General features: G+C 52.9%; 1 protein-coding gene across 7 annotated transcripts in view; it reads right to left on the bottom strand.

Annotated features, from left to right (window-relative positions):
* The window catches only part of DHX30 (DExH-box helicase 30), a 29,469-nt gene extending 3,152 nt beyond the window's left edge, over window positions 1-26,317 (bottom strand). For 2 of the 7 annotated variants that reach the window (XM_064596735.1, XM_045862535.3), the window contains exons 1-11: window positions 26,182-26,317; window positions 24,214-24,308; window positions 21,654-21,708; window positions 16,557-16,652; window positions 9,210-9,340; window positions 8,480-8,590; window positions 4,790-5,091; window positions 4,188-4,308; window positions 3,321-3,470; window positions 1,262-1,414; window positions 112-948 (exon numbers count right to left, since the gene is read on the bottom strand). In XM_064596735.1, coding sequence (XP_064452805.1) covers window positions 112-948; window positions 1,262-1,414; window positions 3,321-3,470; window positions 4,188-4,308; window positions 4,790-5,091; window positions 8,480-8,590; window positions 9,210-9,340; window positions 16,557-16,652; window positions 21,654-21,681 — 1,929 coding nt within the window. In that variant the 5' untranslated portion in view covers window positions 21,682-21,708; window positions 24,214-24,308; window positions 26,182-26,317. Of the gene's footprint in view, window positions 1-111; window positions 949-1,261; window positions 1,415-3,320; window positions 3,471-4,187; window positions 4,309-4,789; window positions 5,092-8,479; window positions 8,591-8,766; window positions 8,900-9,209; window positions 9,341-11,146; window positions 11,311-11,379; window positions 12,128-16,556; window positions 16,653-21,653; window positions 21,709-24,213; window positions 24,309-24,439; window positions 24,519-26,181 lie in introns of those variants that run through there. The other 5 variants (XM_064596729.1, XM_064596736.1, XM_064596744.1 and 2 more) reach the window with 5 other exon arrangements.
* Between the last annotated feature and the right edge of the window lie 268 nt (window positions 26,318-26,585).

Raw genomic sequence — 26,585 nt, forward strand, 5'->3', positions numbered from 1 at the left:
ACACCGAGACTTGGGAGCACGGCCTTGCCCTCGGCCACGGCACCACAGGGACAGGCAGGCGGGGAAGCCAGGGCAAAGGCCGGGGAGGGCGGGGGCGGCGGGTCCCCTCACCTCGTGGTGCCGGTGCCGGTGCGGGTACTGGTGCTTGCCCAGCTTGGCCAGGATGTCCTCCAGGTAGTGCTCCTTGACCGGGTACATGAAGCCCGGCACCTTGATGACCGGGCAGCCGCCAAAGTAGCGGGAGAAGCGCTCGTTATCGCCCGTGGCGCTCATCAGCACTAGCCGCAGGGCCGGGTTGAGCCGCTGCAGGCCCTTGAGCAGAATCAGCAGGAAGTCTGTGTTCACGTCCCGCTCGTGGACCTCGTCCACGATGACATGGCTCACGCCCTCCAGGCTGGGGTTGCTCTGCAGCTTCCGCAGCAGGATGCCCACGGTGCAGAAGAGCAGGGCCCCGCCGCGGGCCGGGGGCTTGCTTTCCAACCGCACCTGGAAGCCCACGTTCCGGCGCAGAGAAGGGCCCAGTTCGTGGCTGACCCGCTGTGCCACAGACACGGCGGAGATGCGGCGCGGCTGGGTGATGATCACGTTGCAGCGGGCGCCGCGGCCCTCGGTCACGAAGCGCTCCAGCAGCAGCTGGGGGATGCGCGTGGTCTTGCCGCAGCCCGTGTCCCCAGAGATGACCACCACCGGGTGCTGCTCGATGGCATTGAGGATGGTGTCCCGATGCGGGTCCACGGGGAGCTGGGGGGCCTCCTGCCAGACTGGCCCTCGCCGCCGCCACAGCTCCAGCAAGTTCTGGCTCAGACGTACCTCCTCTGCTTCTGACAGGGGCACGTAGGGCTTGCCTGTGATAGGGTCACTCAGGGGCCCTGAGTCCTTGCCCAAGGGCAAGATGTCCTCGCTCTGCAGCCGGAGCTCCGGGGAGATCCAGGAACTGTCCACAGGGTACTGAGGGATGGGAGAAGCAAGCACAACGGTGAAAGACCGACACCTTTTTCCTCATTCACTCGCGATACCCTCCACACGGTTCACCGGGGCCGGACGCCGAGGCCCGGCCCACTGGTGGGGGACTCCGTGCACGACTGCCCGAGGACGTTCTCGGGCAAGACAGGGCTGCTCGGGGCAAGGGTGCTCCTGGGCTCCGGCCTCAGCGGGGACAACGGGCAGGTAGCGCGCCCGCGGCACGCGTGGAGCCTTTCCGTCAGGAGAAGCTGGAGGCGGGCAGGGGGCGGGGGTGGGGCGGCGCTCTCGGCTCTCTTACATGGTTCAGGAAGGTCTCTATCTTTCGGAGGATGGGCTCAGGCACCTGGATGGTGCATGGCCGGCGCTGCGTCTCGCCCAGCTCACGCAAGGAGGCCAGGTTATACATGGCGTGGGTAAGCGGCTCATTGTTGCGGTCCACCAGGCCCAGGCTCTGCAGCGGGGACAAGCACAGCTCGCTCTGGGGCCCTGCCTCCCCAGAACCAGCGCAAACAGGCTCAGGAGCTTGAGAGAGATCACACAGAGCAACTGCTTCTCTAAGAGATTTTGGTTTTTAGCAGACACGTACAGAAAAGAGTAATTAGAAACCTGGAAAATGCAAATCTCCACCCGTCCCAAAATTTAACTAGTTAAAATCATTCCAAGAAAAACAAGCCCTGACATATCCAAGAGGAATGCCCCTCAGAAACCTCTCCTTGAGCAGCGGGGGCCCCCACAACAGCCCAATCTCGCCTCTACGAGTTCCCAGCACGGACGCTAAGCCAGGAGGGCCAGGCTCTCACTGACCCCATCACAGCCCCACAGCACCCATTTTCACTACCTCCAAAGCACACCCCCTTGCCCCCGCAACCTTTCTGGTCCACATGGCACCTGTTCCACCTGTGACCCCATCATACGAACACAGGTGGACTTTCCTAGAAGTGTCTATTCACACGACTCGGTAAACACCGCGTCTTGCTTCCCTCCCTAGACCTAACCCTCGGCATCCCAGCACCTCCGACAGGCGTGCAAAACCGGTCGTCCTTCCCTAGTCCTGTGTGCCTGTCCCCTGTGCTATTGGGACCCCCCCCCCCCCCGCTTCAGGAACACTGTCCCCATGGGGGCTCGCCCCCTCCGCGCTCATGACCGACCTCAAGCACAAGCATCTAGTCCCTGGGCCACGGAGGCGCCGACACAGACACCTCGCCCCCAGAGAGGCTTCCACCTCTCCCAGGCCTGGGGGTTTCCCTGTGGCCTCGGAGCAGCGGCCAGCCCGGGGCTGTCTCCGCACCGCTGCCACCTGGGAGCTGGCTCCTCCCCACGACACGGCTGGCCCGCGCTGCGAGGCTCCCAATCACCCGTGCCCGTGGCCATCCGGCTGAAAGTCAGACTTCCGCCAGGTGCCGTCCATTAGCCCCAGTGCTGCCCTCCGGAACCACAGGTTCCTGTACCTCTCCCTCTTCTTTAAGATTTTACTAATTGATTCATTCAGTCACTCGCTGGTTTATTTGAGCGAGAGCGCACCCACACGCACGCAGGGGGAGGGGCAGAGGGAGAACCCGCGAGCAGACTCCCTGCTGAGCGCAGAGCCCAAGCACCGGGCCTCGATCCCAGCACCGAGATCACGACCTGAGCTGAAACCGAGAGTCGGACGCTTAACTGACTGCACCCCCAGGCGCCCCGATCCCTCCTCCATTCTCCAGGCTCTCGCTACCTCTCACCATCAGCTGGGTCTAAAACGGGGTTCCTGGAGCCGAACGCACACCAAAGGCATGTCTGACCAGAGCAGAGGGCAGGGCCTCCTCGCTCTCTTGCTCTGCACACTAAGCCTGTGCCGACGGGGTTCATATCACCCCCTTCTCGGGCAGTCACGGCTCTGCTGGCTTCCCACTGTGGGGCACAGCTGGCCTCCGCAGCCTCTTCACAGGAACTGCCTCACCTTGGACTTCGCGGAATCTTCGATCTCCATCCCAGGTAAAGCCTTAGGATCCGTTTTGCCCACAAAGCCCAGGTAATTCAGATCTTTCTAGACACCAAGTCTGCCACTCAGCACAGGCACCATTCCCCCAGCTTTGTGCCATTCAGAAAAACAGGCGTGTCCCCTCCGGGCTTCAGCTGGGCGCCGGCAACACCCCAGAAAAGGCTGAGCCCACAGGCAAAGCACCTTCGCAGCGAGCGTGAGGGCCTCCGGAAGGCAGCAGCCACAGCCGGACGAGCAAGGCTCGGGCCCCAGATGCTTCTGTGCTCGGGCCAAAGGCCCGGGGTGGTGGATTTCGTTTCCTGGAGAACGGGACCAATCCGCCAAGGGTAGGGGAGCTCCAAGCCTCTGACACATCAGGCCAGGGACCCGCCCGACTCACCTTCAGTTTCTTGCAGGCCAAGGCTGCCGCCTTATTCTCAGCCTCTGCTTTGCGGCGCCCTTTGGCGACAAAGGTCATGGGACAGGGCCAGAGCAGGGTGAGGGTGGACAGCTTGGTCTTGGTGCCCACAGTATGGAACTGCATGAGGTTCTACACGGAAGGCAAGAGAAATGGCTATAGAAAGGCAGAGAATGCGGTTCTCAGGATGCCAAGGAACCCAGAGATGGAATTAACCCCCATCACAGCAGGTGCCAAACATCGGCCACACGAGACGAGCCACTGGGCAGCAGAAGCAAGCCCCGACAGGGCCGCAGCTCCCGGGGCTGGCTCCGGCTGTCCCGTGGTTTCACGCCTGAAGTCAGTGTCTGGGCAGTGCCTCCACCTGCCCTCCTAGCCCACGGTGCTCTCGGCACCTTCAAAGCAAACAGGCATGGTGGCAGCTGTGGGTCGAACCTGTCAGCGTGAGCCAGAACCAGGCACATTCTGGGGGTGCATGAAGGCCTTACCCCCTGGGGAGGAGCTGTGCCGACCGAAGCCCTGAGCCCAGCCACAGAGATGAAATTCAACCTCAGCCAGAGAGCGCCACCCCGACCCCACCCCTGCCAGCCACCCCGGACCAAACCCGGGTCTCCCGCTCCCACGGCGCCAGCCCGACCCCCGAACTCCCACACCAACTTCCATTCACTCCTGGCTGCTTCACCCCCTTCACAGTGCAAGGACCCCGAGCCCCCCCGACTGGCTTAGGTGCGGGCTGAGGGTACAGGTAACCTCGGCCTTCCCAGCTTCCCTCCTACCTGGTCCCGGGGACGAGCAGACACAACCAAGCCAGCTCCCCACCCACACGCACTTCTAGGAGACCCGACTCACCTTAGCTGTGGAGGACGATGTTGCTATCTGAATCACTTTGGCCAGAAGGTTCTTGGGAAGCGGAAACTGGGTCAGGGCCCTGATAGCACTGTCGTCATCTGTCATTTCAAAGGAACCCCCCCTGGGAGGACCAAAAGTTCAGGTGAAAAAGCTCTCTCTCTTCCTGCGCCCATTTCACCTCAGGCTCTGAGGCCCAGGGGGGGCTAGGACACTGCAGGCGGGCAGCAGGAGGTATGGAAAAAACAACAGGCCCGGCGTCTTCGCGTGGCCCCTGATCTTCTCAGACACACAGCATGACTGACGCTCCCTCAGTTTCCCCAAACAGATAACTGAGGGCAGGGGGCAGGGGCCCAGGGGCAGGCAGAGTAGTGGCTGGGCCTCGGAGGGACCCAAGTGTGACCCAGAGGGAGGGTCCCTGCTGTTGTTTTGCAGAAGCCCAGCCACACAGCAGAACGACAGACATGCCGATATGAATAACGGGACACACAGGCAGAGACGCAGGGCAGGGACCCTCCCATTTTAGAGAAGGCTCCCAGGGAACATCACCCATCCCCATGTCAAGGTGCAGCCAGCTTCCCCGCATCCCCCACGTCCAGCTGTACCTCGAGTCCCTGAGTGGGGTGTGGGAGTCCTGCTGGGTCATGGACAGGAAGTCGGTGACATCAATGGTCCCCTCTTCCAGCTCTTCTTCCTCATCCTCCTCTTCTTCCCGGCCCAAGGAGCGGGACAGGCCCCCAGGTCCCCCCGGCCGGATGCTCTCAGGGTTCAGCTGCCGCCAGGAAGTAGGTGGCATGGTGGGTTCTGGGCGCCACCAGCTGTCAGCCGGAGAGCCAAAGCGGTCAGCTAGCACGCGGTATTTGGCTGCATCAAACAGCTCATTTCGGGGACCCAGCAGGCCCCAGCCCTGGGGGGGGGGGGAATATTGTGAGGGCCCATCCTCGTGCCTCAGTCTGCCCAGAACCTGCCCCCTTACACTGTTAAGTCCCCTAGGCATGAGTCATACCTTTGCACCCGTCCGCCTGCCTCAGCCCCCAAGCCACAACTGGGCATCAAGAGGGCACGTGAGATGTCTAGCTCTGACACATGAAAATGACAAGGTAAACTCTTACAAATCTATTAGACAAAAAAACTGGGGGAAAAAAAAACCCCAAACCCCACAGGCAATGGAAAAGCTGATACATTCACAAAGTGATCTAGAAAGCTTTAGTGAATACAGCAGTTAAGAGAAATGGAACCCACCTCACAAAACAGATCTATCTCTGGTCTGACCTAAGAATCCTATGCTGAGAACATATTCTAGAAATAACCTGGGATGCTTATAAAGCCATTCATACAAAATATATTATTTTAAAATGTATTACAGCTTCATTCTCTTCTAGACAGAATACCAAATAAAACTTGCTGAGTCTCTAGCACGCATAAAACAACACTCTGGCTACCCTGAGTATCATCAGGAAAGACGGGACCTGGTCCCTGCCTGCAAGAAACTCCCGAATCCACAAGGCAGAAGAGAAATGCAGGTGACTAGGGTCTAAGGAACCACACACTGAGAAGCCAGATGAACATAAATAACATAATTCCAATCCAAGTCTGGCTAAGCTGCTCGGGCATTTGACAAGAGCACACTCAGTAACCCCGTGCTGCTGGCAACAGGCACCGAGCAGGAGGGCAACGCTTAATAAACACTCTGGTTCGGAAGGGGAAAGGAAGGAGCTGCGGAACGGTGAGTGCCGACGTTGGGGAATAAAAAAGCTGCGAACTCCCATGTGAACAAAGGACTCCCATAACAACAAAAACATCCATCCGATTAAACAACAGGCAAAGAACTTCAGACATCTCTCCAAAAAGACACAGATGGAAGAAGCACAAGATGCAAATGCAGTCTCAAAACTTAGAGCTCTTTGGGGCGCCTGGGCGGCTCAGTCATTAAGTGTCTGCCTTTGGCTCAGGTCATGGTCCCGGGGTCCTGGGATCGAGCCCCACTTCAGGTTCCCTGCTCGGCCGGAAGCCTGCTTCTCCCTCCCCCATTCCCCCTGCTTGTGTTCCCTCTCTCGCTGTGTCTGTCAAATAAATAAATAAAATCTTTAAAAAAACAAACAAACAAAAAACTTAGAGCTCTTTGCAGCATGGCACAAAATGATACATACAGGCACAAATCCTCAAAATCCACTCCCACCTGATTTAGGTACATTTGGGGCAAAAAAAACTTTTTTTCCCCCCAAAGAACCAATTACTGTATGTGACTACGGAACTTCATCTTCCACAAATTCATAGTCGGCTTGGTTTAATGTTCTTTAGAGCTTCTGCCACATTTTCAGCTCCATCAGGTCAAAAAGAAGAGTTTATGAAAGCAGTCCCTTCCCCCCCACCAACCCAGAAGGAGATTTCATTTGGCTCTAAAGCAGCTCCCTGTGATCTGTAGCTATGAGTTTCCTAAGGGGAAGACAACAGAAGGACACTGAGAGAAGATGCTTCTGGGAGCTGTGAAGAGTGGACAGAACTACCTCCTCCTGACAGTCAGAGACAAGGACTGGGGATGTGAAAAACAAACACTGTCTTCTGTCGCATTCTGTCCTCTGCAGCTACTCTATACGAGATCTACCATCAGGGTGTGATACCTTACATACTGAGAAAACACTGTGCAGTTAACACAAATTTAAGAATTTACCTTAAAAAAAAAAGAGAAAAGAGATGCTCAACATCAGTACCCCTTAGGGAAATGCCAATCAAAACCAAGAGATCCCACCTCACACCCACGAGGACAGCTACTAAAAACCACCACCCAGAGCGCTGGTGCAGATGTAGCGAGACTGTGCCCCGGTGGTAGGAATGTGAAACGGTGCAGCCCCCCGTGGAAGAAGTATGGCGATTCCTTAAAAAAGCTGAGAACAGAACTACCGTACGATCCAACAATTCCATTTCTGGGAACTGAAAGCAGTGTCCCGAAGAGAGTGTCTGTACACTCGTGTTCACAGCAGCCTTATTCACAAGAGCCAGAGGTGCAAACCACCAAAGTGCCCACCAGTGCACGATGGAGCACACGCATACCACGGAGTGCTCCTCGGCTTTGAGGAGGAGGGAGGTTCTGACACGAGCCACGGGAACGGACCTTGAGGACACTACGCTAAGTACGATAAGCGAGCCACAAAGAGACAGATACTGTTTGACTCCACTTCTCCGAGGAGATGAAATGCCTGAGGAGGCAAATTCATAGAAAGAGGCAGTAGAATGGCGGCTGCTGGGGGTTGAGGGGAAGGGGTAGGGGATCTGCTGTTTACTGTGTATGGTGTTTCAGTTTTGCAAGGTGAAAAAGTTCTGGAGACTGGCTGCACAATGCTTAATGCTATGCTTAATACTATTCAACTGCTGAAAAGTGGTTAAGATGGTAAATTTCATATTTTGTGTAACTTAACCACAATTCAACAAACATACAAACAAACGAGAGGCTATGAGCAGAGCGGAGACAGAGACAGAGAAAGGGCAGGGAGGAACGTGACCGTGACTTGCTGCACACAGGCCACCTTCAAACATGCAGAGAATCTCTCACCCTCGGCATACTGACGCAGAAAGGGGACAGAGACGAGAAGGGGGCGTGGGGCCCCAGCAGGAAGAGGGCCCTCCCTCCTCAGATGCAGGGAGCAGGCGGGGACAGTGAAGGCCTGGGGATTCAGTGGGAGAGAATCTGAAGGAATACCCGCCCTACAGCTTTGTCCCCAGTGGAGCAGAAATAAAGACCGAGGAGTCCGAGCAAGATTCAAGGTTGGCGCAGCCACAAAGGGAGCCAATTAGGGATTGACAGAAAGGCTGGTGAGCAGCACCGAAGGGCTCGTTAACTACTGGGTAACCAAGAACCTGAAAGCAGCCCGTGCCCACCCACTGGGGAGTGACAGAAGCAACGCCCGTGTCCGTTACAAGGAACAGACAACTGTGTGGGTGCACGGAAAACCCATGGGAAATCACTGGAAAAGAAAAACCGAAACCAAAATGGAAGTGTGGCCACGGTGCCGCACGAAGGGCGCGTTTTTCATCAAGAGCTCTCCTCCGTGTTTTCTGAAACCACAGACAGTAGAAAACTACAGTGGCAAAAAACCAAACCAAACCCAAACAGCCAAGTATTCCCTTGCTGGCTGCACAGCAAGAAAAGCAGCACGAGGTGGGAAGGACAGGGGAGTGAGTGAACACCCGTCAACCTCCACCGAGAGGCACCTGGTACCAGAAAGCCCATCAGAGCCTGGGGCGAGGACCTTCCCAGGATGGAGGGTGGCCTGGCTCTCTCGCCAGGGGAGGGTCACCTTGAAGAGCTGGCAGGCCGCCGCTGCCGCCTGCCGCTCGGCGTCGATCTTCTTGCTGCCATAGCCTTCGACCTCCACGCTCTTGGGCCACTTTATGTGGAGGGTGACTTTCTGGGGAAGAGAAGAGAGAATCAGGACCGTGGCCTTTCCAGACTGCAGAGCTGCCGCACGTCACACGGGGCTGCTCTAGGCCTGATGGCAGCAGAGCCGAGTGCAGGCAGCACTCCATGCCCACGGCTAAGCCCCGTGAGGCTCTAACCAGCCCACCCTCAAGCCGTTCATCCCACCTCAAGTTGTTTTGCTTCTTCAAAGTGCCATGTTCTAGCCAGAGAGCAAGGTGGAACCCATCTTTATTATTAAAAATCTTCATTCAGAATGGTCTGCCTGCATGCTTCTGTGGGTCCCAGGACCTACGAGACTCTAGGAACAGGAATTTTTATCAACTCTGACCCTCTGCAGTCCCAGTTATTCAACAGGAACCAGAACCGGGGGTCAGTGCAGAGGCCGGTCATACCCAAGATGGGAACTCCTCACCTTATCTCCCCCGTGTTCCCTTTCTCTAAATCAGGCTCTTTTTTAGACCTAGCTTTGAGAGTCTCTGCTGGCCATTTTCAATTCACGAAACCCACTTTATGGGCTTCCCTGACAAAGAAACTGAGGGAGAAAAGGGCAGCCAGCCTCTTTCCTGAGAGTCACACCAACATGTCTCCCAGCCACCAGTCAGTTTTACCTTTTTCTTCGGTCCATTCGTGTGCACGTAGACCAGTTTGTCTTTTGCATGTGAGATGCCGAGGGCTCTTCCAATTACACTGTTGAGAAGGTTTTTGGGCTGTGGGAACTCTTTTAATAGGTCCCTAGAAGCTAAGAAAATAAGAACAAAAGCATTACAGTTGCTCTTTTTCTTTTAAAAACTCCGTGGGGTGTGTATCAGGACAACCCTGGGCTGGATACTGAGGATGTTGGCTCATGACCCCAAACCACCCAGGAGCATCTTGGTAAAGGAGGGAGGAACGGCTTCAGGGTTTACAGGGGACGGTAAACGTGCACGACCAGACCCACTTGCACAACCATTTCCTGAAGGAGGACCAGTGAGCCACACACCACAGAGGAGAACCAGCCAGCATCCTCTCCCCCGTAAGCTCCTGATTTAATACATCAGCTACAGAAGCCGAGGCGGCAACAAACCCCCCTTGTCTGAAAGAAGGTACTGAACAAAAAACAAAACAAAACTCCACCACACACACAAACTGGAGATCAAGACAATGCAAGGCCCCTCCTAAAACAAACGACACACAAAAGGGAGGGTTGGTCCCAAAGTCTGAATACCAGGCCCTAGCTCTCAATTGCACCTCAACATCCTGCAAAAGGCCTCTTAGAGCCAGATTATATGTAGGGACATTGATCAGGGATCTCCACAGCTGAGACACAGGAAATAAGCTGTTCCCTCCCCAAGTTCAAGTGGAATCAAGTGGAGGCAGGATGCATCAGACACCCTGAGAAGTAGCTCACTTTTTTTCACTTGTACTTTGGATCGATCCCAGAATACAAATGGGTGAGATGTCCAACCAGAGGCAGCTTGTGCCAGACCCAAGGCTCAGCCAGGCCTTGGAGAAGCCTGCTGGGAGCAGCTAAAAACAGAAGTAAGGGCCCCAAAGCACCAAAGTGGCCCTTCAAGAGATGCAGGGTCAGAGACTGGCAGAGGAGATGGAGAAACCTTTTCATTCTCCACCCACAGTCTCCGGTGTTATATTTGGCTTTAAACCAGCTCCAAAAAGAAAAACTTTGGGGCGCCTGGGTGGCTCAGTTGGTTAAGCGACTGCCTTCGGCTCAGGTCATGATCCTGGAGTCCCGGGATCGAGTCCCGCATCGGGCTCCCTGCTCGGCGGGGAGCCTGCTTCTCCCTCTGACCCTCCCCCGTCTCATGTGCTCTCTGTCTCTCTCATTCTCTGTCTCAGATAAATAAATAAAATCTTTAAAAAAAAAAAAAAAGAAAGAAAAAAGAAAAACTTTGTACACAGGCCCCTGTACGCATCAGTCATAAATCGCCCAGGGAGATTTTTCACCACAATGGCCACCCTGACCCCCAACAGGCACTTAAGAATGGTGGTGATGTTGGGGAAGCCTCTATTTTGACGAAGCTCCCCACAGGAGTCCTGACGTAACCCGAATCCTGGGTTGAGACTGTTTCCCTGGAGCAGATGACTGTGTCAACTGGCCAAGAAGGAGGATTCTGCCTGACTCTGTCTCCCTCTAAAGAACTTACAAAGCAACTGAGATTCAAGCAGTTAAGAGTGGTACTTAAGTAGACTCAAAGGGCTTCCCACAGAGGGACCCAAAGTTAAGGAGCCCACTAGACCCCCAGGCACAACAGATGTGCACCGGTCCCCCCTCCAGCTCTACAGGAACGGAGGAGGCTGGCTCCCTATCCGTCGTTGATAGGCAGGGATGCTCTCACCAGTCTCATTCCCCGCGCTATTCAGGAGACACAAGGCTGGGAATCACTCTGTCTCGACCTCAAATCCTCAAGTACCAAGTGTAGTTTGGGCTCTTTTCCCACGCTGGTGAGGGCGTGCTTACCCTTGATGCTCCAACCCTTGACCACCCATTCGGGCAGCAGGTGGATGTTTTCCTGTTGCCCCCACGCCCTCGAGGTCCCGTGCCTCTCACCTATTCTTGCCTGGTGCAGGCGCTCCGGTCCCCGAACCTCCGCGCCCGGGGTCCATTTGGGCCTGTGCCACACTGAGCTTTACAACAGCAGCGCTGCGGCCCGCCAGCGGCCGGCGGTCTCGGCCACTAGCGGAGAGGGGCCCCGGCCCGCCAGGCCCGGCCCCGGCCCGCGCCCCCAGCTCTGCCAGCCCCGGCAGCCACGGACGTCGCGGCGTGGCCGCCCCGACCCTCACCGTTCACCATGCGTCCGTCGCCTTCCCCGGGGCCGCTAGGGGCTACCCCTGCCTCGGCGGCCTCCTCTGTGCGATCGGGGTGGGCGCAGCCTGACGAGAGGCCGCGCGAGCGTCCCTGTCGCCCGCTAGCGCGGGGGCCCGGCGGTCGCAGGCGCGGAGAGACGCCGGCAGCCAGCGCCATGAGCCTCCTGGCGGCCGCCATCGCGCTCCCGCCGACGCCCGCGGGCCCGGAGCCGGGAAGGGGAGGGCGGGAGGGCGGGAGCAGCGGCCCGCGCGCCCCCTGGCGGCCGGGAGGACCGGGGACAGGCGCCAGCCGAGGCGGTCCCAGCGCCCGGGTTCCTCAGCAGGGGCCTCCCGCGTCCTGGGCTCGTCACCTGGCGGGCAGCCTGGCACGGCTGGCACCCAGCTGAATTCACTGCCCCGGCAAAGCCAAACCCACAGATCCGTCGTCTGAATCGGGGGCAAGAAGACGGAAAGGGACTTTTTGGGAAAAGTTCAGGCCTTAGCTCAATCAACGTCCATCCAAGGAGATGAACTCCAGGTTCCCTCTAGGTCCCACCCATTGCTCATAAATACCTCTCACGTGCCCTGGCAAATTGGCTTGCACTCCAGACGGAAGAGGGAGGATAACCACTAAACCAGGGCACCCCCATCTCATTTCATGGCTTACAAAGTAAACCTGATGAAGAATCTGGATCTGGGACAGGCAAGACCTCCTGAACATAAGCAGACCACTTTTAATTCCAGGGCTGGAGTCAAAGTTGAAAAATACCAGACTTGGGTAACGTGCCCAAGAACTGAGCTGGTCCAGCAGTGTGAATCTGAAGCTGCTGCTCCTTACTTGTTTGAAAGCCAAATGGGATTCTATTTCCAAACTACTATGCCTGGGTTCTAGCCAGGCTCGCTCCCCTTCTGCCTCGTATGGCATTGAGGAACGGAAATTTGGCTCAGCTGGGCTTAACAGAGTCTGCATGTTGGGGCAGCGACAGCAAGGGGCTTGGTTAGAGGTTGGCAGTGCAGCTGGGGATACACTGGGAGGGAGGGTTTTGTTTGTGTGTTTGTTTTGTAATTCTAGATCTGACTCTGAAGACTCCTGGAGAGCTTGTGAAAACATTGCTGGGAGCCACCCCCAAGTTTCTTACTCATTAGGTCTGGAGTGGAGCCCAGGAATCTGCATTTTTAACAAGTTCCCAGATGATAATGAGACTGCTGGTCTGGGACCTCACTCAGAACTGCTGGCCTATGGCAAGAACATAGCCTATGAGTCCTAATACTTGGGCTTAGTCCAAGCTCTGTCACTTGCCAGCTGTGAACCTTGGGCAGTTTCATCAGTTGGGAAAATGAGGACATACTTGATCTCATTTGGTACAACTGGGGTCAGGATAAACTGGGAATGTCTGGAAGGCGGCTCTACAGAGTGCTTTGTTAGAGAAGCCCCTGCACTGAGGTCTGAGACAACAGACGCAGGGCAGGATGGGGCAGCTTCAACTCCCCCTCCTCTATTCCCTCCTCAGTGGGCTTTTAGCAGGAAAGGGGCAAAAGGGAAGGTGACCTTGGCGGCAGTGATGTGACCTCCCAAGGGGACACCACCATCTGTATCAAACGCCCTTATCCAGATCATCCACCTTGGGATGGTGAGACCCTTGGGGCATAATGTGATTTCACCATGGCTTTGACTTTGGCCAAGTGTCACTCTAACTGGCCAAAAGCCAAAGCATCCACCCAGCTTCAGGGTAGTTTTCAAGGACTGTTAGCAGCCCAAGTTCCCTCAAAAGAATCTAGAAGCTTACCAAGCCTGATAATGGCATTAGGGGCTGAGGCCAAATTTTGAAAATGGTGGTGTCTGAAAGCTGAAGGAGACAAAAGCCTAGACAGAAAGCCCCCCCACCCCCTCACCCCCCCGGAAAGCAGGGCCTGGGCCCATCATGGTGCTGCAGCAAGTCCTCAGTATAGCACTCTGTTCGACAGCCACTTAGGCTAAGGTCGGAATGCTCTGATTTTTTGGATCTGCTCCCAAAGGGGCCAAAGTGGAGGGAAAGACACAAATCAAGACTGACCACGAGTTGTTAACCGGTCAAGCAGGGTGATAAGTGCTTGGGGTTCACCATATTATTTTCTCTATTTTATTAAATGTATTTCGAACAGATGTCTGAAATTTTATGTTTAAAAAAAAGCATCATGTGATGCCAACCAACTAGTTGATTCTCAGGGAGCTCCTTGACCCCCTTTCCTATTTCATTTACTGCATTTGGGCTCTAACAGTTGGTATCACCTTGAGCAACTATTTCACTTCCACAAACCTCACTGCCTCTTATAAAATGAGGGCATCTCTTACACTGGATCTTAAAAACTTTCTGGTTTTGTGATCTTCTCCCCATTGGTCCAGAGCAGGGGTTGCCAAACTACAGCCTGCAGACCAAATCCACCCACTGCCAGTTTTTATAAATAAAGTTTTATTGGAACACAGCTCTGCTCATTGTTTGTGTATTATCTATCACTGCTTTCACACTGCAATGGCACAGTGAAGGAGCTGCAAAAGAAACCATATGGCCCAGAAAGCCTAGAATACGTATTTTGTGACCCTTAAAGAAAGAAAGTTTGCCGACTCCTGCCTTAAGAGAATTTTGAAGAAAGTTAGAAGGGCTCAGGTATGCCCTCTTCCTTTCCACCAATATTAAAGACTTCTCCACTCTCCATTCTTTGGGGAGAGAAAGTTGACTCCTTTGCCTGTGAAAAGGAAGAAACTTTTGGGAAAAAAAAAAAAAAGAAATGTTTTACTGGCTCAGGGATCTCTCCATTCATTTCTCAATCAAGCACAACATCTGGTACTAAATGTGCTAAACAACAACATCAGGGAGTGTGGAATTAAAGTGTGAAGGATCCGCTGAATACACAAGAGGATGTTTTAGGACCCTAAACTTTAGAGGTCCCAGGAGAAAGGAACAAGAGGAAGCCCAAGACAGTCTAGACTTGGGGGAGACTGGAGAATTTCTGGGGGTGGGGGTAGTGAGAGGGAGCATCTCAGTCAACATTCTGTCAGTGTCTTCAACCACAGTTAGATTTTGTGGATGGTCAAAATGGCAAGACATGGTCCCCTTGGCTGGCAACGAGAAAGGCAAAGGGATCTGCAGGAGCCAGGTGGCCACCCTGACCGCTCTATGCATCCTCAGGGCTTTTCTGTCCACATCCGTAAAGCCACAGGGTCCCTTGAGGTAAACCACCATACCAAGAAGAGGGGACACATGTGCATGAGGGAATGGACAGGAGGGACTAGTCCTAGGAAGGATCCTGCCAGAAGGGCTGTTATTCCACATTGCTTTCCGGTGCTCTAGGTCTCAGATCAGGGTGGGTGGGAAAGATTGACAGAAGAGGCTCTGAATTTCCTCACCCTTTACCAAGGAGGCCTTGTTAAGAGGCTGGCGGTAGAGTGGGGGGAGACTGGCAAAGGAGGTGAGAGTTTGTTCCAATTCCAAATCTGACTCTGATAGGCACTGTAACCTATTCAAGTGGCCACCATTTTGTGAGCGCTGTCTTCCTATCTGAACACCAGAGAGACTGTTTCTGCCATACACACTTCCTTCTAAAGGCAGAGGCACCGGTGAAGTCACTAGGGAATCAGAAAGCATGGCAGAAAGGCCCAACAGTCATGTGTGCACTAAAAGGTCTGTTGCTTCTGGGATGAAGAAATGGAGGCAAGAACCCTTTTTAGGTTGAGAGAGAGAGAGAGAGAGAGAGAGAGAGAGGAGGCAAAGATGCATACACCCATGGATGCCTCCTGGAGGCGCAGCTGTGAGGAGACAATCAGGCTCGGGGCGGGGGGCGGGGGCGGCCCTGAGCTCCTCCAGGGAAGACAGTGCGGGGACTGTCCCCCACCAGGAGCAGCTGCCCCCCCAAGTACAGCAGCCTTCTCCCCTGCATGTGCTCAAGGAGGCACTACCTAGTCGTGCTGCCTGGTTCATCCCACCTAACCATCTTTAAGCTTAGCCAAAGCACATCTGACACTCTCAGAGCCACTCACCTGCCATGTTGGAAATGTTAACGTTCAGCCTTTTCGAGTTACAGGGCATTTTAAGAAAGAAAAAAAAAAGGGCAATCAACTCTTGTTTTGGCAACGGTAGGGGGTGGCATTTCTTTAACACCTAAGTCAAATGGTCAGAGGGGCTGGAAGTCTCTCTTTCCATGCTGCTGTCTGGAGTCGGGGCCACTGCAGCAGGAAGGCATTGCATGTGGACACGGTGTGGGACCAGGGCAGCAGCGTGGGCTGCAGAAACTGAGGTGCTCTGTGCTCCCCGACCCTTCCTGAACTCTTGACCTTCAAAGCACTTTACAGACAGAACCTAAAGTGGACATGCTGTCTCCACATGAGGCAAAGACTCTATGACCTAAAATAGTGTTCTTCCGCTAGGCAACTGGCATCGGGGTGTGAACAGACAGCCAACGGGGCAAGAGGGGCGGCTGTCGGAGGACAAACAAGAAGCCACCAGGAGCACTGGTCTTAGCGGACCTGGAAAAGATCTAAGTCTGAGGGAGGAGCGGAGACACTCCCAGGCAGCGATGCTTCCCTGGGTCCCATTACTGGCCCCATCCCTGGGTACCAGTGGAACCTGAGGGGAGCGATCACCTGTCCGGGTGCTCTGACATCCTCCCCAATCAAAAGGAGAGCCTACCCTGCCAAATGGACTGAGAGACAGATTTTAATGTCAGTAAAGTGCTTTGAGGAGCTGGGGGGGGGAGGGGGAGGTGAGGAGGGGATCTGCCAGGCATCCCCAGAGCCTCCAAGCTGGAAGACACGGGGCATGGGCGAGGGTTCTCAGTTCTGGCCTGCTACAGGCACCCTGTGCTTTCTGAACCGCCTGAGCCAGGGACCGCCTAGAAGATCTAAGCCCTGCAGATTCTGGTGCTGGTGCTGAACACCCAGACTGAGCCTAGGCTGTACGCCTGGTCACACGAGGAAGCCCGAGGAGACCACGAGGTCTAAGCCAGGGGGCCAAGGCTCATAAAATAACCCAGACCTTTCCAAATGATCTCTCCCTGAGGGTTCCAACAGCTCCGCCAGCCCCACTCCTCCTCTCTTGCTTTCCAGAGGACCGTGACCCTGGCACCCAGGCTCCCACTGCCACCCGCCTCCCCACAGACCCTGGACCAAGCTGATGCTGGAGGCAAGGCTCCTCCCTTACCTCGAGAGATGGTCCCTCCAGGGGCAGGGTTGACACACATGGGTGGAAGGCGGGGTGGGGGAAGTTTGCACTGACGCTGCCTGTGCTGGGCCCGATCTGGGGAAAGAGAGAGGGCATCAAGGTGGCATGTTCTCACACCTCAGTTACAGACCCCTGGCCTGACTCACCCCAGAGTGTCTGGGAGGAGCTCTGGGCAGCAGGGCTGCCGGGTGGTACGTGCAGCCAGTCACCGGCTCTGAGAAACAGTCCCACAAATCCCACACAGAAAGAAGGCAATTGTCTTACGTAGATGGGATACGCAACAAATTTGTAGAGATCCCTTCCTGACTCTCAAAACAGCCCTCAAACTATCCCTGTTCCCTGAGCCACCTTGGGGGAGTCAAACACCCATCCCACTTCCTTCTCTATAGTCGTGAGTGGTGAGGATCAAACAAGAAAACAGTTGAAAACTGGAAAACCATGGTACCGTGTAAATCCCCTTGTCTGTCTTCTGCTTATGGTAGCTATCCCTGGATCTGCTCTTGGTTCCCAGATGGCCATTTTAGCGACCAGGTCTCAAATTACTCTGTCCCTCTAAGAAATGGGCAAGAAAAGGACCAACTGACTGTTGGGGTCCTTCCTAAGCCAAGACCAGCCTTCTCTCTCCATAAAAGTCAATGGTTTGCCATTCCAAATACTTCCATTCATTTGGAGACTAAATACTACTTATCAGTGACCCATAAAGTATGTTTTTAAGAAGTTCCAAAACTTTGATATGCATGAACATCACTTTTGCACGGGGAGGTGGGATTGTACAAGGAAGTAAGGTTCACATGTTGAACACCACCTATGTGGTGAAGACATCACCGAATCACTGGGTCTGGGGGGGGAAGGTACGTGAGCTCTCTGCTCTCTTTGCCCCACTGGTTTCAATATGATAAACGGGGCAGGAGAGGAACAGGGAGAGACACCCACCCACACGACACACTTGAGCAACATTCTGTTCTGCTACCATCATGTCCATTTCCATAATGCAAATTGGCTCATATGTAATTGGTACATGAGGAAATGATATCAGTAAAACATGAGAACCCTCAGGTCAAATGTGATTTTTCTAAAGCAAGGGAACTGAAACAGCAAAGATAGAACTATAATTTTCAACAAGAAAATAAAAGACCCTTTTATATATATGTATACGTACATATATATATCGCGCAGTCCCTGCAGCGAGGTCCTCCTCCCCCACACTACCAGCTGCACGCGTACCTTCTTGGCAGCCCCACGGGCTCAGAGCCCCCCTGCCCCCCGCGCGGCCTCGGCACTGCCAGCTCTGTGCCCGTGGGAACACGTCCTGCACATTTTTAGCATTACACTGCGCCACCAGTCTCGGCTGTCCACAGCATCCTCCCAGGCGACAGCGACTGCCGTCGGCACACTCGGGCCATCTAGCTGCGCTGTACCGCCTCGGCTCTGTTTCTCCCACGAGCCCTCTTATGATATGAGAGGTGTGTGATTCTGCAGAAAACGCGTCCAGTGTTACGGCAGAAATACCTGTAGGGTCTTCTGGAACAAAGTGCCTAGGATCAAGGTTTATCTTGAAACTAAGGTGGAAAATGACCAGCTCAACCTCGCCAGTCCTGTTTGAGAAGGGCTCTCATTCATAACTAGGGATGCTGGATTGAAAAAAAAAGAAATAAATGATTTGGGGCACCTGGTGCCTCAGTCATTAAGCATCTGGGGTCCTGGGATCGAGCCCTGCATCGGTCTCCCTGCTCGGCGGGAAGCCTGCCTCTCCCTCTCCCACTCCCCCTGCTTGTGTTCCCTCTCTCACTGTGTCTCTCTCTGCCAAATAAATAAATAAATAAATAGATCTTTAAAAAAAAAAAAAGAAAGAAATGATTTGATGATTATCTGTTTCCTTAAGCATTTTCAGTAACTGGGAGGGGGAGAAGTGAGCCCTCTTCTGACCATGGAGCTGGAGGAAAATGGCACATTCTTGCTGTTGATCTAGTGTTTTTCCAAGTTTTGTGCTGACTGTAGAAGACTCAGCTTGCTCTCTTTGGCCTGATCCTGACGGCATTACCTCCGAGAGACAAGAAACTTGTGTTAAGAAGCCAGCAAAGGCAGTAACAGGCCACTTACCAGGCACACGAGCGTGCTAGTTGGGCGGGGCGGGCTGCTCCGCTGAATCACGTAAGAGAAAGATGGCAGCCACAGACCCAGCGGGCCACGGTCCACAAAGCTGCAGGGAACTGCTCTAGCTCGTACCTTCAGAAGCATCCAGTGGCCCGCCCCACCGAGACTCTAAGCGCCGGAGTGCAAGAAAGCATCTCTGACACGGAGCTGTCCCCACACCAGTGTCTCCCACACAGGTGCTCACTCGCGCAGCCGCATAGCACACCGCACGCTAAGGCCAGGCTGTCACTCTCTGGCAAAACACCAGCTGCAGGGATGCACCCCAGAGAGCTCCATCTACTCACACTTAGCAAGGGCCTGCCGATTCAAGACTAAGGGCTGGAGACAGACCACAGCCAAGTGCTTTTCCTATATCATCTCTAATCTTCGTTATACCTCTGAATATAGGGGCTGGGGAACGGGATCAGGTAAGTTAATACCTTGCTCGTGTTAATGGGGATGAGATATGAACCCCAGAGAGTCTGACTCAAGCTTGACACCATGTGACATTTCCCCTCAGGATTCATGACACCTTAGGGAGCTCATAATCTCATCATGAGGAGCAAAGAAACATAAAAACTAGATAAGAGATAAAGAACAGTCCTATAGGACAATAAAAATGTCACAAGGCCACACATGACCAATTGCTGAGGTCATGGTGCAAACCACAAGTGATACTAGCATTCAGAAGACAGGAAAGGGCATTCAGCCTTATAGTCAGAAAAGAAAAGGTAGGTTTGCCTGAAGGAAAGTATTCAAGGCAGTAAATTCTTTCTGATTAACGGTTTTCCCTGAGACCTTCAAGCATAAGATGGTTGTTGGTAAGAATATAACACTTACCTGTGTGGAAAGCAAGGCCCCAAATCAGACTATGTCTGATTATTATGTCCTGAAGCTACTTAATACCACAGATTGTGAATTTACCAGGTGTCAGGCCCTGTTCTAAGCTCTTTATATGTATTAACTCATCTGATCCTTAGAACAACCCTGTAAGGCAGATACTAAGGTCCGACCTACTTACATCATGAGGAAATGAAGGCACAGAGGCCCAATCACCTGCCTCCAGCCTTGGCCAGCAAGGGTGCAGGAGTATGATGTGAACCAGGCATCTGGCTTCAGAATTTTTGCACAGTGAGGCTATGTTGACTCCCATGAAACTGAATGCTAACAACATCACCCCTGACGAAAAGCCTCTCGAACAAATCAATCCCCAGCCTAGAAAGAAAATCACAAATGCTCTAAAGGAATTTTGCCACAACTCTCTCCCCTGGTACCATCTCCCTATCACGTGGGAGTGAAATAACACAGAAAAAAGGAGGATTATGATTTTTACTGGGCTCTCCATCTCTTTACAAAATCAGTGCCGTTCATTCAGACACTCCCACCATGAGAGAACCTATTTTCATCCAACTTTCACAAGTGGGTGGACAACAAAGCCCACTGATTAATAAGTAAACACAAAGTGTACTTAATTTTCAGCTCAAAATATGCTGTTTGCACTAATCTCAAACCCAATATTTCCAGTCAGTTAACCAATGAAACCAGGACGATAGAGATTAATTTCTTCATGCACTATGAAAACAGTCGGAGTGGCTAAAAACAAACAAGGAGGGGGCGCCTGAGTGGCTCAATCAGTTAAGCGTCTGCCTTCAGCTCAGGTCATGATCACAGGGTCCTGGGATCGAGCCCCACAACGGGCTCCCTGCTCAGCGGGGAGCCTGCTTCTCCCTCTCCCTCTGCTTCTCTCCCCTGCTTCTGCTCTCTCCTCTCTCTGTCAAATAAATAAAATCTTTAAAAAACAAACAAACAAATAAGGAGGCAGGAAGAGGCTGTTCTGAGTGCCCTGGTACATCCAGCCCTCCTTCTGACCCCATTCAACAGGACACCACTCAGCCAAGGTTTTCCAGGCCTCTAGGAACATAAGTGGGGGAGGAGCCATCATGGGCAGGAAGACCTTTTTTCTTTTTTTTTGGTAGGCTCCATATCCTGTGGGGAACCCAACATGGGGCTCAAACTCACCACCCTGAGATCAAGAGTCACATGCTCTACTGACTGAGCCAGCCCGAGGCCCCCAGGGAAGGACCTTTTAAATCAGCGGTCATGGAAGGTCTATTATGGTTCTCACTGATTTGTAAAATATGCTCAGAAAGGAGTCTCACAGTCAGCATCAACACAGGTAACAGGCCTGCTACTCACTGGTCCCTTAGAGGAGGAAAGTCATGCCCCTAAGATACGCAAAGCCCTCTGGAATGTGGTCCTTGAAGGCTTCCCCAGCTATAGCACTCCATGTAAGCAGGAATGAATGCTACCCTACGGCCCAGCCATGGCTCAATTCTGCCATTGCTTACACAATCCTCTGACCCCAGCTGCCGGAGAGCACGGGTTCCAAAACTTGCCACAGTTTCTATGACCACTAATATAGCAATGACTCAATCCACCTTCCCCAGCGTTTGCTGAGGCCTACCCCGTGCAGAAGGCTGTGCCAGGTGTCACAGATGATAAAGGAGCCCTGGCTTCAGGGAGCTTCTAGTCTAGAGATACGACGATTAGTTCAGAACAGACTAAGCGCAAGAAAGTCCAGACACGGTGCTGAGGAAAATCAGAGAGAGGGGAGAGACTGCCTTGGCTGATAGAATCAGCAATGGTTCATGGAGGAAATGGTGTAAAACACTGACTTAGAAAAACAGATGGGAATCTAATGAGCAGCGAGTACATGTGAGAGGATATTCAGGGGGAGGGGCAGCAAACAAACAGAGGGACTCGGCCAAGGAGTCAGCCCCAGGTCGTAAGCACCGTGCAAGCGGAAGGCAGAGAAAGGACTCTGGTAAGTCATGCAAAGAAGGGGTCTAAGGGCTCCACAATGGTAAGGGATCTCCACAGCTCTCACAGCTGCCCATCACACGGAGGGAGGGCATGAGGTCACAAGCACAGCTCCGTTCTTACCTTTTCTGAATGAGTCCAGGCTGAACATTTCTGGCCAGGAGGGAAGGCTTGAATCCTAAAAAGGAGGGTCGAGAGGCAATGGTTACTATTCTTGGTCCAGGATCCCGCAGAGAAGACTTCAATAACACAGACAGCGCTGTCCAGAAGGCGAGAAAAATGAAGCTTTTCACTAATGAGCCCCAACTGCTGCTCCCAGTCGTAAGGATGGAAGGGCCAACTATGGCTTTATTACAGGGCTTTGTTTCTTTCTCATTGAGAGCTTTCTTCTTTTTTCTGTCCTAAACTCCCTGAACCCTGCTCAACAGAACGAAATACATTTCGTCCGGAGAGACATATTTCCACCTCATCACAATACTTGCAATTTTCCTGGGACTTCTGGGAAGAAAGGAAATTCTAAATGGGCCCCTTTTCTCATGTGGCAGCAGCAAGCGGGACTGATGATTACCCTATGGACAAACTAGTTTACGGGGCTTTCACAAAACCCAGTCAAGCCCCTAGAGATGGGACCTGACGGCAGTATCAAAGAGTAACTGGGGCGCCTGGGTGGCTCAGTCGGTTGGGCGACTGCCTTCGGCTCGGGTCGTGATCCTGGAGTCCCGGGATCGAGTCCCGCATCGGGTTTCCTGCTCGGCGGGGGGTCTGCCTCTCCCTCTGACCCTCCTCCCTCTCGTGCTCTCTGTCTCTCATTCTCTCTCTCTCAAATAAATAAATAAAATCTTTAAAAAACAAAGAAAGAGGGCGCCTGGGTGGCTCAGTTGGTTAAGCGACTGCCTTCGGCTCGGGTCGTGATCCTGGAGTCCCGGGATCGAGTCCCGCATCGGGCTCCCCGCTCGGCGGGGAGTCTGCTTCTCCCTCTGACCCTCCTCCCTCTCGTGCTCTCTGTCTCTCATTCTCTCTCTCTCAAATAAATAAATAAAATCTTTAAAAAAAAAAAAAAGAGTAACTGTATTGTAATTCAAAATAAAAAGCTTTTCACAGTGGAGTCCATTAAATAACAAATATTAAGTTAAAGTTCAACTGTTGGACAAAAAGTTTTGGTACATTTTGTTCATTTAACTGAGGAGTATACCTAGAACCTTAAAACATACACACACACAGAGATAAGTAACACCTCTGGCTTAATGATTTTGTTTAAAAAAAAAAACCACTCAGACTCACTTATAGATGTTTTTAAGAATGTAGTAGTACTCCTGTGTTGGTGCAGTAACCTTATGTGGCCTCAGTTTAAAAACATTTACACACTGTGGGGCGCCTGGGTGGCTCAGTCGGTTAAGCATCTGTCTTCGGCTCAGGTCATGATCTCAGGGTCCTGGGATCGAGCCCCACGTCGGGCTCCCTGCTCAGTGGGGTATCTGCTCCTCCCTTTCCTTCTGCCCCTCCTCCTGCTCATGCTCTCTCTCAAATAAATAAACAAAATCTTTTTAAAAAATTAAAAAACAAAAACATCTACACAATGTTTTAGCAAACCAGGATAACGTCCAATATTACAAGGAGTCTAATAGGGCCTATACTCCTGCTCCTGACTGCTTTTCTGTCTAATTCTCAAATGGCGGGGAGATGGAGGTAGAGGGGTGACCTGGGGCCGAATCTTTCAGGTCTATAGCAGGTCTGCCCTGATGGCCTCCTCTCCCCCAGGGATGCCAGAAATTTCAGCCAATAGGATATGGTAGCTCAGAGGGAAAACTTCAATACAATATCAACAATGATACAATTCACTTTAAGAAGTTATATTCTATAGATTCCTTCTTTCCAAATTTTTTAAAAAAGGGTATAATTTGAGATTCTAATCTTAAAGAAAAACTGAATACTATAAAATCTAAACCATCTGGGGCGCCTGGGTGGCTCAGTCGGTTAAGCGTCTGCCTTTGGCTCAGGTCATGATCCCAGGGTCCTGGGATCAAGTCCCACATCAGGCTCCCTGCTCTGCGGGGAGCCTGATTCTCCCTCTCCCCCTACCCCTGCTTGTGTTCCCTCTCTCGCTGTGTCTCTCTCTGTCAAATAAATAAATAAAATCTTAAAAAAAAAAATCTAAACCATCTAAGTGATTATTATTTGAGAGACAATACTTTCTTGCTAAGAAAGAGTAAATTAATTTGCTTGTAAACAGACTGCTCTGCTTTTAAAAAGTCCCCGACCCTCTCCAAGGCTCACATATACTATCTTTTCCTGTATCAGTCTAAAAGATATGTATGATATTCAAGATAGGATGTTTTAGATATTTCACTGAGCTCTAGAACATTTCATAGAGATTGAAAAGAAAGCTGAGTTCCATGAAATATAATTATGTTGGAAACTTTTATGATTCAGTGTTTCTCTTAAATAATTCAAAGATAAGTAAAATGATATTATGTCAAGAGTTCTTGCATAATGAAACACCACTTAAGTCCAGGTAGAGTCACTATGGGATGATTCAAGGACAGAGAGATTCCATAACGACTAATTAAAAATCATACCCTTCTTCCAAGACAGCCACAAATGGATTTAATACGTGCCTTTGCTTTGCAGCGTGGCTAAGCATGAGGTCCGCCACTGTTCTGTGTGCATGGCTAAATCAACTTACCTTACACGAGCAGTGACAGTCTCAGATTTTGTAGGCTTTTGAACTGGAGCTGAATTCTCTCCTTGCTATTCCTCATCACGAGGCTGGGCCTCCTCCTAAAAAATACAAGGCTGGGTCACTAAAGTGACGGGCCCCACAGGGAAAATAAAGTTGTTGCAGACCACTGAAATCCATTTACTAACTCTAACAACAAGGACAAGTTTTGTTAATGGCATGAAGCACACACCGGACACGCCGGCCTCACTTCAGGACCCGCCACGACAGACTCACGACCCATCCAATTGTGAGCTGCCCTACACCGACACCTGTAAGATACCAAGAAAGAGATGTCATGGTAAAGAGGGGCTTGTAGCCCTGAAAGCATTTTCTCCAAGCCCAGAGCAAAACTGGCTTCAGTTCTGAGTTCTAATCCCATAACGACTCTAATATGACCCTATCTAAGGTAGATAAAGAAGCTCCTCCAGATTAGGAAAGTAACAACCAAATGTTGAATGCCATTTTTATAGTTCACAAAGTACTTCCATAGACTTTATAGCACTTAATCTATGCAACTAACCAGGGAGGTTGAAATTATATTTCCCAGAGAAGGAAATTGAGGCAGATTTTCCCAGAGAAAGTTACACAACTTGTCCAAGACCCCATAGCTGACTCAGGACAGAATGGAAGTCTGCAGTTAGGTACTGGACTCCAAAGCTTTCCATGCTTATATTACACTATCTTTCTTATTTCCATGATACTATGCTGTTGCCTAGGTGTCCCATGGTTCATTCCTGGAAATAATATTTTATAGTGATACAAAGGTTGAAAGGGGCAAGATGGATCCAACTGATAAACTTCGGACCATGGCTACATAATTTAAAACACTTGGAGAATAAATATCTTTTGGAGGTAAAACAACAACCTACACAGGTTTAAAAAAAAAAAAAATGCAGCAAAGGATGTATCTCCTGCATCTTAAACAGCTCTACAAATAAAGAGCACTATCATAAACTCCATCAGGAAAAGAGGCCCCCCTCCTGGAAACTCCAACACTCCAAGATTTAAGTGTAAATTGTGAGATATAGTCAAGACCCACAATGACAGGGGTTTCATTGCTTTCAAAGAAACTGCAAGGGAAACCATCAGATATTGTCTCCTTTCCCTTTGGCCAGTAAGTTGCAACCAAAAACAGTTTGAGAGTGCACCTGGCCATCTGCAGTCCACCTGCTACAGTGTATGGCAAGCCCTGTGGATTGGGGTTGCAAAGTGGGACAATCTCTGTCTTGCAACATCACAATTAAGGCGACCAATGTTGCTACACGAGGACTAGCTAGACAGCATGCTGACGCCATACTCCGGGCTTGGGGGTTCTGAGGACCCCTGGGACTCCAGTTCACTGCAAACAAAGGACCCAACATGCATTAGGTCTTCCCCTGCGAAATGGGGCAAGTCACCACCAGCAAACAAAGAACACCTCACCCCTTGGCCTCCCCCAGTGACAAGGTCGGTGCAAAAAGGGGCAAACCAGGGGGGCCAGAATGCACCAGGCCTCCCTTTGGACGAACGGTCCAGGCGGCACGGGGGACAGACAAAGGTCCCGGGGCACTCCGGGGGCTTCCTCCAGGCCCTGCCTCGGGGAACCGAGCATCCCCTGAGGCGGAGGCGTCGTTGCGCCAATGAAGCGGCCTCTCCCGCGGTCCCCGCGGAGCCCCTGGCTACCAGGCCCGCCCCGGCGGACCGGCCTGGCCCCCGCCCCCGCCCAGGCTCCATGGCAACGGCAGGCCGAGGCCTGGCTGCCCACGGCTCGGCCGGGCCGGCTTCGCGGGCAGGCCTAGGATGCCCGGCCTGCTCCTCGGGCCCGCCCGCTTCTCCGCCCCACTCTCCGCCAAGCCGGCGGTCGGACCCGGGCCCCTCCTCGCGCCGACCACCCCCGGCCGCGGCAAGCTCCTCAAGAGGACACGAAAGGGGAGAATAAAAAGCCCAATTCACCTGTTGTTACAGATGTGAAACAAGCCTCGGTGCACCGCGCATGAGCCGCGGGCCCCCCCAACCACGGCCGGACTACAACTCCCACCAGCGGCGGCGCGGCCCCTTCCGGGTCCCGTGGCGGAAGTCCCGCCGGCCGCCTCGGCGCTCCCCGCCCTGTCTCCTGCGCCAACGCCGCGTCTGAGCGGGTCTCCCGCGGGTCTCCAGCGGGTCCCCCACACGGGGCTCACAGTGGCCTCCTAGGGCTCACGCCGCTGGGCGGCCAACCCGCGGCGAGACCCCGGCGCTGGGCCCAATGGGGGGGGGCCGCGGTGGGCGCAGGCGGGACTTCCGGCAGAGCGGCCGAGGGGGTGGGCGCGCGGGCTGCTGTGGGGCCGCCGAGGGAGCGGGACTGGGCTGCCGGGGCC

The sequence above is a fragment of the Mirounga angustirostris genome, unplaced genomic scaffold (assembly GCF_029215605.1).
Source record: "Mirounga angustirostris isolate CCGP_5_RB_7025 unplaced genomic scaffold, mMirAng1.0.hap1 SCAF_1, whole genome shotgun sequence".
Taxonomy (NCBI): domain Eukaryota; kingdom Metazoa; phylum Chordata; class Mammalia; order Carnivora; family Phocidae; genus Mirounga; species Mirounga angustirostris.